We start from the raw sequence: 15,585 nt of genomic DNA on the forward strand, positions 1-15,585 counted from the left end.
ACGTAGCCAGGAGTTCGATGGAAATCCCCATGCTGTAGGTGGAGCTGAGTCAGACATTTGTGAGTCGTTTGGAAAATGGAAAAAGCAGAGATGAGCCAAGCGGGAAAGGGCGGAAAGACAAAACAGAGTGGGAGCTCCTGACTGCTGTGACGGATGTCATTCAGTCAGCCACTGACATCTGGACACGCTTGGCTCTCGCCACCCGAAATCCCTTGCAGATGCCCTTTTTCTGCCATTGGAGAACTCTGTAGGGACTGGCATCAACAGCAGCAGCAGGAGGAGGATTTTACAGAGATATTATGAGTAGGGGGGACAGTTTATGCAGAGCCTAGAGACCTACAGTCGTGTCCAGGTGTGAAGTGCAGCAACACTCTGCCTCCTCGCCACTATTTCTCAATATTCGGCACAGGAACTCTTTAGTTGCAGCGGTAAACCCATTCATAAACATGACATGGCATGGCAGCCGCCCAGCCTATGTCAAGTGGGCTCCACACTAAATCTAAAAAAATGTAGTATAAACACTGACAACTGGGAAACACTGGCCTGCGAGCGCTCCAGTTGGAGAACAGCCTTTACCAAATGTGTCATGGGCTTTGAAGATGCTTGAACTCAGGACGCAAGGGAGAAACGTGCTAAGAGGAAGGCATGTTTGGCAAACCCCTCACCGTGATCAGCTCCTGCCCGGAAACCAATGTCCCCACTGTGGAAGGACATGTGGATCCAGAATTGGCCTCCACAGTCACTTACGGACTCATTGTTAAAACTGTGTTTATGGAAGACAATCTTACTCGGCTAAGAGTGATCACCGAAGAAGAAGACACAAGGGCTGGGCAATATCTGGCTTTCAACATCGCAATATATCACCAGCTAAACATTACTGATATATCACAATGCCTGAAATGAGGGTGTAAAAGGTAAAGGTACCCCTGACCATTAGGTCCAGTCGTGGCCGACTCTGGGGTTGCAGCACTCATCTCGCTTTATTGGCCAAGGGAGCCGGCGTACAGCTTCCAGGTCATGTGGCCAGCATGACTAAGCCACTTCTGGCAAACCAGAGCAGCGCACGGAAACGCCGTTTACCTTCCCACTGGAGTGGTACCTATTTATCTACTTGCACTTTGACGTGCTTTCGAACTGCGACCGAGCAACGGGAGCTCACCCCGTCGCGGGATTCGAACTGCCAACCTTCTGATCGGCAAGTCCTAGGCTCTGTGGTTTAACCCAAAGCGCCACCCGCGGCCCCTTAAATAAGGTTGAAATAAGGGTGTAGAAGTGGGCATTGGCTGGCTTTGCCGTTTTCCCCAAATAGTGATTTTTTGCATCGCACGCACACACACACACAAAAAAACATCCTGATTTGTGATCCATTGCCCGGTCAAAAATTACAAAACTGATAGCATGATACGGACTTCAAACCGGTTTTGGATAGTAATAAAACATAGTGAATTCTAGGCCTTTGAGAAATGCACCCTAACAATAATTAACATCAGCAAGGGCAGCGATCTTTTCAAATGCAAGAGTCCTTGCACTGAGCGATGGCGGAGTCTTGCACTCTCGCTGAAAACCCCGCAGGTTAGAAGAATAAACAAACACCTAACTGTCAGGGCATGCTCTCCAGGCTTCCTCAGCTAGGGCATGTGACTTTGGTGATTTAGGAGCCTGAAGCAATTGCAAATGACGTAGAGGAGTTCCTGCAGGAGGAAAAACTTGTAATCTGATTCCAGAAAGTGAGCTTCCTTTAGGCAAGCAGCTCATGGTTCAAGTGGATGTTCCCGGGTGCCTTTATCTCTTCAAAGAGCACCTCAGACCCCGTGCAAAGAGCGTGTGCCCGGCCATCCTCTGAATACATGGTGCTGTTGGAAGATACAGGAAAGCACTTCTTTGCACAGCAAGCAACTTATGGAACTCACTGCCACAGGAGGAAGTGATGGCCTTGGGCCTAGACGGGTTACACGAATTTGTGGAGAGGTCTTGTGTTTGGATGTTGTTCTTACCCTGTTCTTGCAGCATGCAAACAGAAGCCTGTGGGAAGTCCCAAAGGAAGATATGAGTGCATAAGATCATTACATGAGGCTACTGGATGAGGCCAGTGGCCCAACTAGTCTAGCACCCTGTTCTCAGAGTGGCCAAGCAGGAATCCTGCAAGCAGCAGCTGCACACAAGAGCGTCTCCACCCCCATCGTTCTTCCCAGACACTGAGGTCCAGCTCCGAGGGCCTCCTGGCAGTTCCCTCATTGCAAGAAGTGAGGTTACAGGGGACCATGCAGAGGGCCTTATCGGTGGTGGCACCTGCCCTGTGGAACGCCCTCCCACCAGATGTCAAGGAAAGAAACAACTACCTGACTTTTAGAAGACATCTGAAGGCAGCCCTGCTTAGGGAAGTTTTTAATGTCTGGTGTTTTATTGTACTTTTAATATTTCGTTGGAAGCCGCCCAGAGTGACTGGGGAAACCCAGCCAGATGAGCGGGGTATAAATAATAAATTATTATAATATTATTATTTGCAGTTTCCTGTAGCTGGTTGTTGTTGTTTAGTCGTTTAGTCGTGTCCGGCTCTTCGTGACCCCCTGGACCAGAGCACGCCAGGCACTCCTGTCTTCCAACGCCTCCCGCAGTTTGGTCAAACTCTTACTGGTAGCTTCGAGAACACTGTCCAAGGATCTCGTCCTCTGTCGTCCCCTTCTCCTTGTGCCCTCCATCTTTCCCAACATCAGGGTCTTTTCCAGGGAGTCTTCTCTTCTCATGAGGTGGCCAAAGTATTGGAGCCTCAGCTTCAGGATCTGTCCTTCCAGTGAGCACTCAGGGATGATTTCCTTCAGAATGGAGAGGTTTGATCTTCTTGCAGTCCATGAGTTATGATATCAGGTCATAAAAGTTGGATTTCCTGGCAGTGAGGAAGATGATGGGAGGCTCTCATCATCAACCTTCCTGGGCTCGGCGATTGCCACTAAAAGCTCTGCTGCAGATGCAGCCTGGCTTGAGGTGAGGCAAGCAGCAACTGGGGAGATGGAATTCTCTCCATGCCAACCCTGGCAGGTAGGCCTGGAGCCGCCACGTTTTATTTCCAGTGGTTTTTTGAAGATCTCCTTAGGCTTCCCAGGCTTTTCGAGTTACATCCTTTAAACTGCTTTCATTTAATCTCCAGCTCTTTGCCGTTCCCTACAGTCATGCATACATCATTTTAGTTCACCGTTGTGGTTTTGCTATTCTGTTTTTGCAAACTGCCCCGAAAACACAGCACTGAATTATTTTTACAATAGCTAAAGGAGGAACGCTGACTATTACGCTGACTATTGGGTTGTTGTAGGACTGATCTCCCAAACCATCTCTCAGCACTTATGCCACTCCTCTCCAGTAGCAGGGAGAGAACCCAGGAATCCTGGCCCTGGCCCTTAGTAGTTGCTGCCCCCTCCTGGACGCAGCTGGTCAAGGTTGAGTTCCTGGCATTTGCTTTCAAAAGGGGAGAGTTGAGCACATTCTCAGCAACCAGCTCAACAGTCATCACTAGCACCCCTCATCCTCAGAGTAAGAAACTCCACCCAGGGATTCTATATTCCAGCCTTCGGTCTCCTTCTTCCATCCAGGTCTTATTCCGCTGCTGCAGCTGAAGGCAGCACCTAAGAGGCTTAAACAGCCTCGGTCCAGTATATCTGAAGGAGCGTCTCCATCCCCATCGTTCTGCCTGGACGCTGAGGTCCAGCGCCGAGGGCCTTCTGGCAGAGGTAGTGGCACCCGCCCTGTGGAACACCCTCCTACCAGATGTCAAAGAAGAAGAAAAAGAAGAGGAGGAGGAGGAGTTTGGATTTGATATCCCGCTTTATCACTACCCGAAGGAGTCTCAAAGCAGCTAACATTCTCCTTTCCTTTCCTCCCCCACAACAACACTCTGTGAGGTGAGTGGGGCTGAGAGACTTCACAGAAGTGTGACTGGCTCAAGGTCACCCAGCAGCTGCATATGGAGGAGCGGAGACGTGAATCCAGTTCCCCAGAGTACGAGACTACCGCTCTTAACCGCTACACCACACTGGCTCTCTAAGAATGCCAGGTTCCACAGCTAGAAGTAAAGAGCCAGTTACAGAGATCATAGCTGGCACCTGTCTGTTTCAGGAGACAATGGAGAAGTGTGCCTTTGGAGAATATCTTGGGTGTTAGGGGAGAGGTGGTACTTCTGGTGGGGGACAGGCAGGCTCGTTCTTGGGTCATTTGTCCCCCTTTGGTCCCCACCCTGCACTCAGCTCTCACCTGGGGCTCCCAGAAGCTGTCAGCAGGCGGCAGCGGCCACACCCCGGGAATGGCTTTGACTGGCTGGCTAAACCAGGTGAGGGTAGCTGATAGGTCTCAAAACCTCAGTGAGTTAGGGACTCACAGACTCTGGCGGATGGAGCGGACAAGACCAATAGTGGGGCCCATGGTCAAGAAGGCGGCATCTGCACGTGCTGTAGAGAGAAGTGAGGGGCGGAGGGGCACTCATCCACCTGGGAAGGGAGCCCATCTAGGAGAAGGAAAGCTTTGATTCCAATGATCACTTGCTCCCTATTCTCACCTCCCCTTTCCTAACCCTTCAGGGCCTTAATGGGAAACTGGTGCTGGGCTCCCCTCCCATCAGCTCCAGCTGATGAGGACAAAGGGACAGCGACAATGGGAGTTGCAGTCCAGCAACACCTGGGCCACAAGTTTCTCATCTCTGGCTTAGGGGCATCTTGTTTTACATATGCTGCAAGCTGCCCAGCAGCAGAGGCTGTGGGTTAAACCACGGAGCCTAGAACTTGCCGATCAGAACGTCAGCGGTTCGAATCCCCATGACAGGATGAGCTCACGTTGCTCGGTCCCTGCTCCTGCCAACCTAGCAGTTCGAAAGCATGTCAAAGTGCAAGTAGATAAATAGGTACCACTCCGGCGGGAAGGTAAACGGCATTTCTGTGTGCTGCCCAGGTTCGCCAGAAGTGGCTTAATCTTGCTGGCCACATGACCCGGAAGCTGCCTCAGCCAATAAAGCGAGATGAGCGCCACAACCCCGGACTGGACCTAGTGGTCAGGGATTCCTTTACCTTTTTAGCTGCCCAAAGTGGCTGGGGAAACCAAATAATAATAATAACGAACTTTTGATATGGTCAGAGATGTAAATAAATATGGCCTCGATCCACTGGGAACGGTGAGCAAGTCAGTTAAGGAAACGCAAAACAAAATCAAGATGGGGCAAAGGTCTTTCTCACTTTTAAGAGACCACCCAACAAATTACTTAAAAGGTTGTTTATTTTCAGCTGTCCAACGCTGCAAAAAATAATGATCAATCGGACATAGTCAGATACTGCAAAAAGCCAACTTGCCAGCCAGCAATGTCCCTCGCACAGGAGGGTCTGGGCTTCTGGCGAGCCCCATCTCCAACACAGAAGACCCATTTCTTACAGGAAAGAGACAGAGACACATCTCTACGACAGGGATGTCCAGAAGCAAAGGTGGCGCCATGGAAGGGAAGCCAATATCTGCCCTGGTGCTTCTGATGCAGACGGCCGATGCCCAGTCCCAGGGAGCGACATTCCCTTCCTTACCCCTCTTTAGCAACTGGGAAGTGGGGAGCTCAGGAGTGGCGGGGTGCAGAAGATGCTGCAGGCATCACAGACCATCCACTGCCATAGACCTCAAAGACAACTCACCCTACACTCCAGTGCCATTCTGATCCCTATTGGCAGAGCTGCCCAGTCTGGCAGGAGAGAGGTTGCACAAGATGGGAAGGAAACAGCCAAGACATGGCTCCTTGCTGTTGCATCCTGGCACCCTCTACCTTGGGGGGGTCAGGATCTCAGCCCCATCTACTCCGCTTCCATAGCGTCTGCGTCTTCCGGCTCCTCCCCATCGAAGTAGCGCTCCTCCTCATCCCGCGACACGATGTCCAGGTTGTCAAAGTCGGGGTTCTCGTCAACCTCGCTGGAGGGAGGAAAGGGACAGGTTTACACTGACAAACCCGGAAGCTGGCTTCAGGTCTGCGGAGTTGGCACTGAGGAACCAGCTTGCTCTGTGGGAGGGAGAGGGGCCCGCAAGCTTTGGCTGACCCACAGAGCCAGCCACAATCTGTGGTTGCTTCCATGCATGCCCCCACAAGCCCCCCGGCGTGTCCAGGGAGTGTAAGGCAGAGGGGAAGCAATGCAATATCTTCACTGCTCCTCAGAGTCTCCAAAGCCCAGTGCGGTGGGAGCCTCCAAAGCAGGGGTGGCCAATCTGTGCTCTCCACCCACTGTTGGACTACAAATCCCATCATCCCTGACCATGGGGGCCTGATGGGATTTGGAGTCTTGCAACATTGGCTGCTCCTGCTCCAAACCTAGCAAGAAGAGAATGCCGCTCTCCCTTGCCCCACACTCTCTGCATGTTCTAGATCGCCCTTCCGTGTTCTGGAGCCCATCAGATGTTTTGGACGATGACTCCCACCGCACCTGACCACTGGCCATCTTGGTTGCCCTGAATGGGGAGCTTGAGTCCAGCAACAATTGGAGGGCACAGGACTGGGGTGGGTCGGGAATGTTGTTCAGGGTAACGGAAGAGGGACCTGGGTCTGTCTGTCTCATCCAGTGTGGAAGTGAGGGGCACTCTCCACCTCTGAGTTTTGTGCAATGCGAGACGTGAGAAACTGGCTGGGCCAGGAATCATCTCGTTTCTTTATTTGTCCATTTATAAACCACTTCGCAGGCAGAAATCACTGAACCAGTGTAATAATAATAATAATAATAATAATAATAATAATAATAAATTTTTATTTATACCCTACCCTTCCCGGTTCAGAAAACCAGGCTCAGGGCGGCTAACAACAAATTTAAAACACTTAATTGATGCTACAAAAAACCAGCATAAAATACGGTATAAAACGTGAATAACAATAAAATCAAAAATCAATTTAGGGGGAGAATCCATCCAATAAACATTAGATGATCACCAGGGCTAGCTGGCTAAATTAGTCCTATTTGGGCCAGTGAGGAGATATGGGGAGAATTAGCTGTGGGATCCCAGAGCGGGTAATCTTCATAAAAAGGGGAGGGGGAGGGAAGGAAGGGGAATAGAAGATCAGGCTAAGTTCAAATTGAAATCCAGACGGAATAGTTCTGTCTTACAGGCCCTGCAGAAGGAAGTTAAATCCTGCAGGGCCCTGGTCTCATAGGACAGAGCATTCCACCAGGTCGGAGCCATCACTGAGAAGGCCCTGGCCCTGGTGGAGGATAATCTGACTTCCTTATGGCCCGGGACCTCTAAACTATAATTATTCATGGACTCTAAGGTCCTCTGCGGGGCATACCAGGAGAGATGATCCTGTGAATATTAGGGCCCTAAGCCACAAAGGGCTTTAAAGGTCAAAACCAGCACCTTGAACCTGACCCGATACTCCACCGGGAGCCAGTGTACAGCAACATACAAAAGATCACCCATTCAGATAAACTAAGGGCATGAGAACCATTTGTACAGCTGTAGTCATTGTTCCATCGAGCAATGGGAGCTGTTCCCCAAACACCAGATTAGTTGCAGGAGATAGAACCCTGGATTCATGTGTTTTTCAGTGGCGGCGGCTCGTCACCAAAGTGATACAGAGAAACGTCCACAGCAAAGAGTGAAAGGACCTATCCGCTGATGTCCCGCCCTGATTCCTCACCTGTAGTTGAAGTCCCTATCCTTGCCGTCAAGGAAGCGCTGGTACATGCGGCTGGTGAACTCTTCCCGCAGGTAGGCCTTCTCCTCCTCTTCAGGGACCCAATCCTCCATATCCAGGTCAGAGGCCTTGTCTAGAGAGGGAAGAGTGGACTCAGTGAGCCTTGTGATAGGAATTTTATGGTCTTAGATATATGGTAATGTTCATAAGTGTACCAACCAAGCACGTACATAGATCAGCACAGGAAGGCCAACCTGGAACCATTTTGATGCCTAAAGCGACCAAATGTTTTCTCTGCAAGGTCAAAGTGGAAAACCTCCCTTTGTCTCTTTCCTCACAAATCCTGTCTTAAGGGCACATTTAAGATATGAATAGGGTGTGAGCCTGTGACCTGGCTCAGGAACTAAGTATTCATCACTACAAAAGACTGGCCAGGCTCCCCAGGCAATCCGATCAAGTAACCTACCAGACAGGAGATAAACAACAACAGGAGAAAAACAATATTCAAATTTCTGTTTAGACCGCCTTTTCTGTGATGTAGGTGTGATGTATCTGAGGGGTGGTCTTAGGTTACACCCCTTCTGTGATGTATGGATGATGTTTCTGGGGGTGGTCTTGATCTACAGGGTGGCAATTTCAAAAGTATTTATAAGGCCTTGCACACCATTTTTCTGGGTTCCTCCTCTCTCCTGCGGATAAGGGGAGCACCCTGTTGCAACAGATCAATAAAGATCAGGCTTACTAGCTGCTTTGCTTCTCAATATTCTCTGGTTGGCCTCTGTTATTCTCTCCTACCAATAGGGAACCTATGTAAGGACTCTATATGGGCTCTTGGATACCACATAAGGGAAAAGGGCACTTTTTGTTTACAACAGCCTCCTGGAGCTGGAGATAAGCTACCCTTCCTCCCCGCACCCTTAAAAAACAACAACATTCCCAGCCCAGAGGATGCCACAGTCCCAGTTGTCCTACCTCCATCACTCGGGAACCCAAATGAGCCCAAGAGACCGGTCCTCCAGTCCTCATGCTCACATCAAAAGTGCTTTTGCTCTTCCTCCCAAAGCCCTGGATTTGCTGCTGTGCTGCTCAAATCACTGGATGAGACCTCCAGGCCTCTCCTGCTCTAGGGCCCCTGAGACGCCTCCCAAGGCCACAATCCCTATCTATGCTCCTCAATGGCCCGCCTCAGATGCATTTCCCGGCTGGCAAGGGTCCCTGGACAGCACTGATGCTTCTTCCTTGCCCGAAGGGAGGATGGAGGGATGTTCACAAGGGGCAGGGCGCGTGCATACAGAAACCTGTGACTTTCCTTGGAGAAAGGAAACCAGGGAACCAGGCAGAGGGCCTTCTCGGTAGTGGCACCCGCCCTGTGGAACGCCCTCCCACCAGATGTCAAAGAGAAAAACAACTACCAGACTTTTAGAAGACATCTGAAGACAGCTCTGTTTAGGGAAGCTTTTAATGTTTACAGTGGTGCCCCGCAAGACGAATGCCTCACAAGAAGGAAAACTCGCTAGACGAAAGAGTTTTCTGTTTTGGAGGTGCTTCGCAAAACGAATTTCCTATGGGCTTGCTTCGCAAGACGAAAATGTCTTGCGAGTTCCTGCGGGTTTTTTCCCTTCCCCCCCCTTTTTCTAAGCCGCTAAGCCGCTTATCCGATAAGCCGATAAGCCGCTAAAAGCCGCTAAACCGCTAATAGCGCTAATCTGCTAAGCCGTCAATGGGCTTGCTTCGCAAGACGAAAAAACCGCTAGACGAAGAGCCTCACGGAACGGATTCTTTTCGTCTTGCGAGGCACCACTGTAATAGGCTATTGTATTTTAATATTCTGTTGGAAGCCGCCCAGAGTGGCTGGGGAAACCCAGCCAGATGGGCGGGATATAAATAATAAATTTGCCCCACTCACTTTTAGCCTTGGGCACCCACCCCTGGTATGCTGCCCCCATACAAATATGAGAATAGCTTTACTGAATCAGGCCAGTGGCCAATGTAGTCCAACATCCCATTCTCATGATAGATGCCTGTGGGAAACCCACAAGCAGGACCCGAGATCTCTCCCCGCCTGTGATTTCCAGCAACTAGTGTTCAGAAGCATTGCTGCCTCTTGACTGTGACACAGTGGAGCTACAAAAATTTGGATCATTATAAAAGATGCAGAAGGAAAGACCCACAAAGGGGAGGAGGGAAGTCCAGGAGACTCTCAGGAATCTTGTTTCTATATAGTATGATGTTATAATAATAATAATTTTTTATTTATACCCCGCCCTCCCCAGCCAAGGCTGGGCTCAGAGCGGCTTACAAGCAAAATAAAAACAAGATGAATGATTACAACTTAAAAACAAAAATAAAATACAACATTAAAATAATGGAACATTAAAATATTAAAATGTAGCCTCATTGCAGGAGGAGAAGGAAAAGAAAAAAAAAAAAAAGAGAGGGAGGGAGGGAATCAAATTGGCTCCAAGCCAGAGGCCAGGCGGAACAACTCTGTCTTACAGGCCCTGCAGAAAGAAATCAGATCCTGCAGGGCCCTGGTCTCATGAGGCAGAGCGTTCCACCAGGCTGGAGCCAGAGTTGAAAAGGCCCTGGCTCTGGTTGAAGCCAATCTAACTTCCTTAGGGCCTGAGACCACTAGGGTGTTGTTATTTATGGACCTTGAGGCTCTCCGTGGGGCATACCAGGAGAGGCGGTCCCGTAGGTACGAGGGTCCTAGGCCGTGAAGGGCTTTAAAGGTCAAAAGCAGCACCTTAAATCTGACCCTGTACTCCACCAGGAGCCAGTGCAGCTTGAAAAGCACTGGGTGAATATGCTCCCATGGCAGAGACCCCGTGAATGTGATTTTTAATTTGGAAAATCTAATAAATAAATTTGTAAAAAAAAAGGGAAAAAGAAGAATGTGTCCGGTCGTCTTTTAAAGCCACCCAGTTTGGAGGCCATCGCTACCTCCTGGAGCCGCGAGTTTCATAGTCTTAACTATTCCCCCAGGCTGGGAAGGTCTCCCACTAGATCCTACCCCTCTTCTTGACCAACCTTCACCATCGCTGTCTTCCTCTTCCTCCTCTTCGCAGGCCTCCTCCTGCTCCTGCTGGACCTGCAGCCGCCGCTGGATGACCTGCTCCTGGTAGGAGTCCAGGAGGACACCCGAGAGAGAGCAGGAGGCCTCCAGCTTGCCGCTGCCCAGGGCCTGCATCTCCTCGTCGCTCAGATACTGCCCGATGTACTGCTCGTAAAGAAGCGGCTCCCGGCAGCGCATTTGCTCGTCGCTGAAGTACTCCCCACCTGCGGCCAGGAAGAGAGAAGCAGGCATGGGGTTTGTTTCAAGAAGCTTTCCATGCTTGGTGTTGTGGAATTTCTTTTTTTTAAAAAAATTATCTTTATTAATTTAAAATAAATACATTTATGAAAGAACAGACGTACAGTGGAACCTTGGGTTACATACGCTTCAGGTTACAGACTCCGCTAACCCAGAAATAGTACCTTTGGTCCAAGCACGGACCTCCAGAATGAATTAAGTACTTAACCCAAGGTACCACAGTACATAGAAGTAAACAAACAAACATTCAATCAATCAATCAATCAATCAATCAATCAATCAATCAATCAAACAAATAACAGAAGAATCAAACAAACCACCACACTATAAGATACAAGAAGATTAATATAATTATCATCATATACAGTGGTACCTCAGGTTACATATGCTTCAGGTTATATATACTTCAGGTTACAAACTCTGCTAACCCAGAAATATTACCTCAGGTTAAGTACTTTGCTTCAGGATTAGAACAGAAATCATGCTCCGATGGCGCGGCAGCAGCAGGAGGCCCCATTAGCTAAAGTGGTACCTCAGTTACGAACAGTTTCATGTTAAGAACAGACCTCCAGAACAAATAAAGTTCTTAACCTGAGGTACCACTGTATAGCCCGGCCCCCCCTGGACTGCCCCCCTGCTGAAAAAGTTTGCTGACCCCTGTTCTAATCCCTTCCCAGAACGGAACCAGGATCTGAAGGCCCAGTACCTTGTATGAGCTGCTGCAGGGCTGCGTAGCGCTTGTTCCGCACCCGGGTGTGGCGCGTCTTGCCCAGGCCGGCCCTGCGCACTTCGGCACAGTAGAAGTCTGCCTCGTAGCTGCCGGAGAGGTGGCGGAAGCAAGGCAGGTGTTCCTCTCGCAGGACCGTCCGGAACCGCTCCAGGAACACCAGCGGCTTGCTGTGATACAAATCCCTTAAGATAGCCAGCTTCTGCGCGGGCGTGAAATCCGGCTCGTCCTTCTGCTGGCTCCTCACAGGCAAGCGGCTGTTGGCCACGGCGTGGAACATGGCTAGGACAGCAGGGTCGTCGTCCTCCTCTACGGGTCCAGCAGGCTGCGAATTGGAGCCAACAGACTCCGGCTTTCCGCTGCCCCAGTGGGGCTGTTTGGTGTCAGAAGCCTTCCAGCCATTAGAGGGCGTGTCTTCAGTAGCCATAACCTCTGATTCTCCGCTGCCCTGCTGAGATGGCTTGCTCAGGTTATTTGCAGATGGCGGCTCAGTCTTCAGCTCACTCCAGCAGGAGGAAAGAAATGCGCTGATGGCCTCGTGCGTCCCAGAAGGAAGGCTGGAGCCAGGGTTCCATGAGTGCTCTTCCTGACGACTTCCTGGTGCTTTAGATGCCCCATTCCAGTTCAAGGGGGAGCTCTGTGGGTTTGGGACCCCTGACATCTCTTCTCCCCAGAGAGGCCGGCGCAGCGGAGAGCTCTTAGTTGCCCTACAGCCTCTGGCACCTGAAGCATCCGGCTTCTGTTCCCCCCTGTGGACCATTTGTAAAGTCTCACCAGGAGCACCGCTGTCCTTTGGAAGGCAGTCTGTGGGCGCTAGGATTCCCACCATCTCTTCTGCGGAGTCCAGTGGCTTTGCAGCCTCAATGTTCTCCAGAAGACCGCTTTCAAGCATCCCTCTGTCTGGGTTGCCTTCCTCTACACCCGCTCGGGAGCCGACAACTGGAAAGACAGAAAAATTCCAGTTAGTGCCAGTGAAACTGCTACCACACATCATTCAGACCGTCCAAGTGTCCCTATTTTCCAGGGAGTCCCGGATTTACTGAAGCTGTCCTGGTTTCTGATTTGACCACAGAATGTCCCACTTTTCCTTAAAGGTAAAGGGACCCCCGACCATTAGGCCCAGTCGTGGCCGACTCTGGGGTTGCGGCGCTCATCTCGCTTTATTGGCCGAGGGAGCCGGCGTACAGCTTCCGGGTCATGTGGCCAGCATGACTAAGCCGCTTCTGGCGAACCAGAGCAGCGCACGGAAACGCCGTTTACCTTCCCGCCGGAGTGGTACCTATTGATCTACTTGCACTTTGACGTGCTTTCGAACTGCTAGGTTGGCAGGAGCAGGGACCGAGCAACGGGAGCTCACCCCGTCGCGGGGATTCGAACCGTGACCTTCTGATCGGCACATCCTAGGCTCTGTAGTTTAACCCTTAGGATGTCCCTATTTTCAGCGGAGAAATCTTAGATGGTGTGGAGTTATGCAACCTCTGAGCCAATGAGATAGGTCACTATACAAGCTTTAGAAGACATCTGAAGGCAGCCCTATCTGAGGAAGTTTTTTAATGTTTTGTTTTTTGTTTTTAATATATATGTTGGAAGCCGCCCAGAGTGGCTGGGGCAACCAAGTCAGATGAGCAGAGGTACAAGTAATAAAATTACTACTATCATCATTGATGTTATGATGGAAGAGGTCCACAGGGATAGGCAAACTAAGGCCCGGGGCCCGGATCCAGCCCAATCGCCTTCTCAACCCGGCCCGCGGACGGTCCGGGAATCAGTGTGTTTTTACATGAGTAGAATGTGTCCTTTTATTTAAAATGCATCTCCGGGTTTTTGTGGGGCATAGGAATTCATTCATTTCACCCCCCCCCCTTCCAAAATATAGTCTGGCCCCCCACAAGGTCTGAGGGACACTGGACCGGCCCCCTGCTGAAAAAGTTTGCTGACCCCTGGAGTAGGATGTCCCTGTTTTCATCAGAGAAATGTTGGAGGGCATGCAAGATCACTGAAGGGGGTGAGCGGCGTCTTACAGCCCAAGCATTTCATTTCATTGCTATGGCTAGTGGATGGTGCAAATAAAGACCCTTCTCTCTCTCTCTCTCATAAGGATCGCACTATAAAAAGGATGGCAGCCGAAGGGCTCGTGCATACTGTCGTTTCATGTCCAAATCACCGCCTTCCCACGCTTTCTCCAGAGACTAGGACTCTCTCCACCCACTCAGGGAAGACTGAAAAGTGGGGAGAAAGAAGAACTGAGGCGGGTGGGAGCAAGAAGAGGGAGGCAAGGGGCGTGGGGGCCCATTTGAGCGCAACACCGCCTCCGCCCCGTCCTCAGCGCGCCGGAGCGGGAGCGCTCACCTGGGGAAGGCGGCTCTCGGGGCTCGGCCCCTCCTGCCTCCATGCCGCGACACCCGTCTCCGCTCGCGGGGGAAGGCGAACCGATACCTAAACACCAGCTAGTAGGAACTTCCGGTTCCGGCGGTGCGTCGGAGAACGGGGTCCTCCTCCGCGGCGCCGAGAGGCTTTGGTTCCGGGGAGAATTCCACCCCACAGGGCGAGGGTTGGAGAAGAACCCTCGCAAAAGCGGGCTGTGTTGTGTTTGTTAGGTTAGGTTAGTTTTACCCTGCCCATCTGACTGGGTTGTCCCAGCCACTCTGGTCAGCTTTGAAAATAATAATAATATTAATAATATTAATAATAATTTATACCTCACCCAGCTGGCTGGGTTTCCCCAGCCACTCTGGGCAGCTCCCAACAGAATTAATAATTTTTAAAAAGCGATGAAACATCCGACATTAAAAACTTCCCTAAACAGGGCTGCCTTCAGATGTTTTCTAGAAGCCAGATAGTATTTATTTCCTTGACATCTGACGGGAGAACATTCCACAGGGCGGGCACCACCACCGAGAAGGCCCTCTGCCTGGTTCCCTGTAACCTTACTTATCACAGTGAGGGAGCCGCCAGATGCTTTTGGGTTGCAAGATAAAGCAACTAACAAATTTAATAAATTAAATAAGGGAAGGAAATAAGGGAAGGGGGGCCGCAACTTTTCAAAAAAATAATAGGAAATTGAGGAAATATTGGGCTTCAATACCCAATGCCCCCCCGTCAGCAAGACAATTTCTATGGCAGGAAGCTGTGAACGGTCTTAGCTTGGAGGTAGAGCATGTGACTGCATGCAGCAGGTCCCAGGTTTGCCCGCTGGCTGGGAAATTATTTCCCTGCCCTGCCGCTGCACTACTCAGATGGGGCAGTGCTGAGAGAACCATATGACCCAGGGGTGCACTGAGTCTATACTAGAAACCAAGTTTTTAGTGCTGCAGCTCCAGCTCTCTAGAATCAGTTACCAACAAAATCAGGTAGGTGTCGACCTTCGTGATGTTTAGGCACCTACGGAATACATTTTTGTTTCAGAAGGCTTCCTCTGAGTAGGACCCAGCCATTTACAGAATATCAATTTTACATCTGAAGAAACTGTTTTGCTGTTTTGGAGTTTGTAGGGATTTAGTTCATTGAATTGCTTTTATTGTTTTTAGAGCTTGCATTTTACAGTACAGTTGTACCTTGGAAGTCGAATGAAATCCGTTCCAGAAGTCCGTTCGACTTCCAAAACGTTCAGAAACCAAAGCACAGCTTCTGATTGGCTGGCAGGAAGCTCCTGCCAGCCAATCGGAAGCCCCGGAAGCCTTGTTGGATGTTCAGGTTCCAAAGACCGATCGCAAACCAGAACACTCACTTCTGGGTTTGCAGCGTTCAGGAGCCCAAACGTCTGAGTAACAAGGCATTTGGGATCCAAGGTACAACTGTAGTCTCTTTTTGTCTGGTACAGTGGTACCTCGGGTTAAGTACTTCATTTGTTACGGAGGTCCATTCTTAACCTGAAACTGTTCTTAACCTGAAGCACCACTTTAGCTAATGGGG

At 50.3% G+C, this 15,585-nt stretch overlaps 1 protein-coding gene across 1 annotated transcript; it reads right to left on the reverse strand.

Annotated features, from left to right (window-relative positions):
- Window positions 1-5,235: 5,235 nt before the first annotated feature.
- Window positions 5,236-14,163, reverse strand: CCDC97 (coiled-coil domain containing 97). The gene is made up of 5 exons (XM_079985581.1): window positions 14,023-14,163; window positions 11,653-12,612; window positions 10,664-10,912; window positions 7,637-7,766; window positions 5,236-5,925 (listed from the first exon to the last, which is right to left on the reverse strand). The coding sequence occupies exons 1-5, from the start codon at window positions 14,063-14,065 to the stop codon at window positions 5,811-5,813; spliced, it is 1,497 nt and encodes a 498-aa protein (XP_079841707.1). The 5' UTR covers window positions 14,066-14,163; the 3' UTR covers window positions 5,236-5,810.
- Window positions 14,164-15,585: the final 1,422 nt, after the last annotated feature.

The sequence above is a fragment of the Podarcis cretensis genome (assembly GCF_951804945.1).
Source record: "Podarcis cretensis genome assembly, chromosome: 8".
In the NCBI taxonomy this organism is placed as follows: Eukaryota; Metazoa; Chordata; class Lepidosauria; order Squamata; family Lacertidae; genus Podarcis; species Podarcis cretensis.

What these genes read in the sequence shown, in the direction of transcription:
- CCDC97 (XM_079985581.1), bottom strand. Translation starts at nt 14,065, where the DNA reads ATGGAGGCAGGAGGGGCCGAGCCCCGAGAGCCGCCTTCCCCAG. An exon ending in CCTGCAGCAGCTCATACAAG is followed by an intron (nt 10,913 to 11,652) that starts GTACTGGGCCTT and finishes TCCTGGCCGCAG; the next exon opens with GTGGGGAGTACTTCAGCGAC. An exon ending in GATAGGGACTTCAACTACAG is followed by an intron (nt 5,926 to 7,636) that starts GTGAGGAATCAG and finishes TCCTCCCTCCAG; the next exon opens with CGAGGTTGACGAGAACCCCG.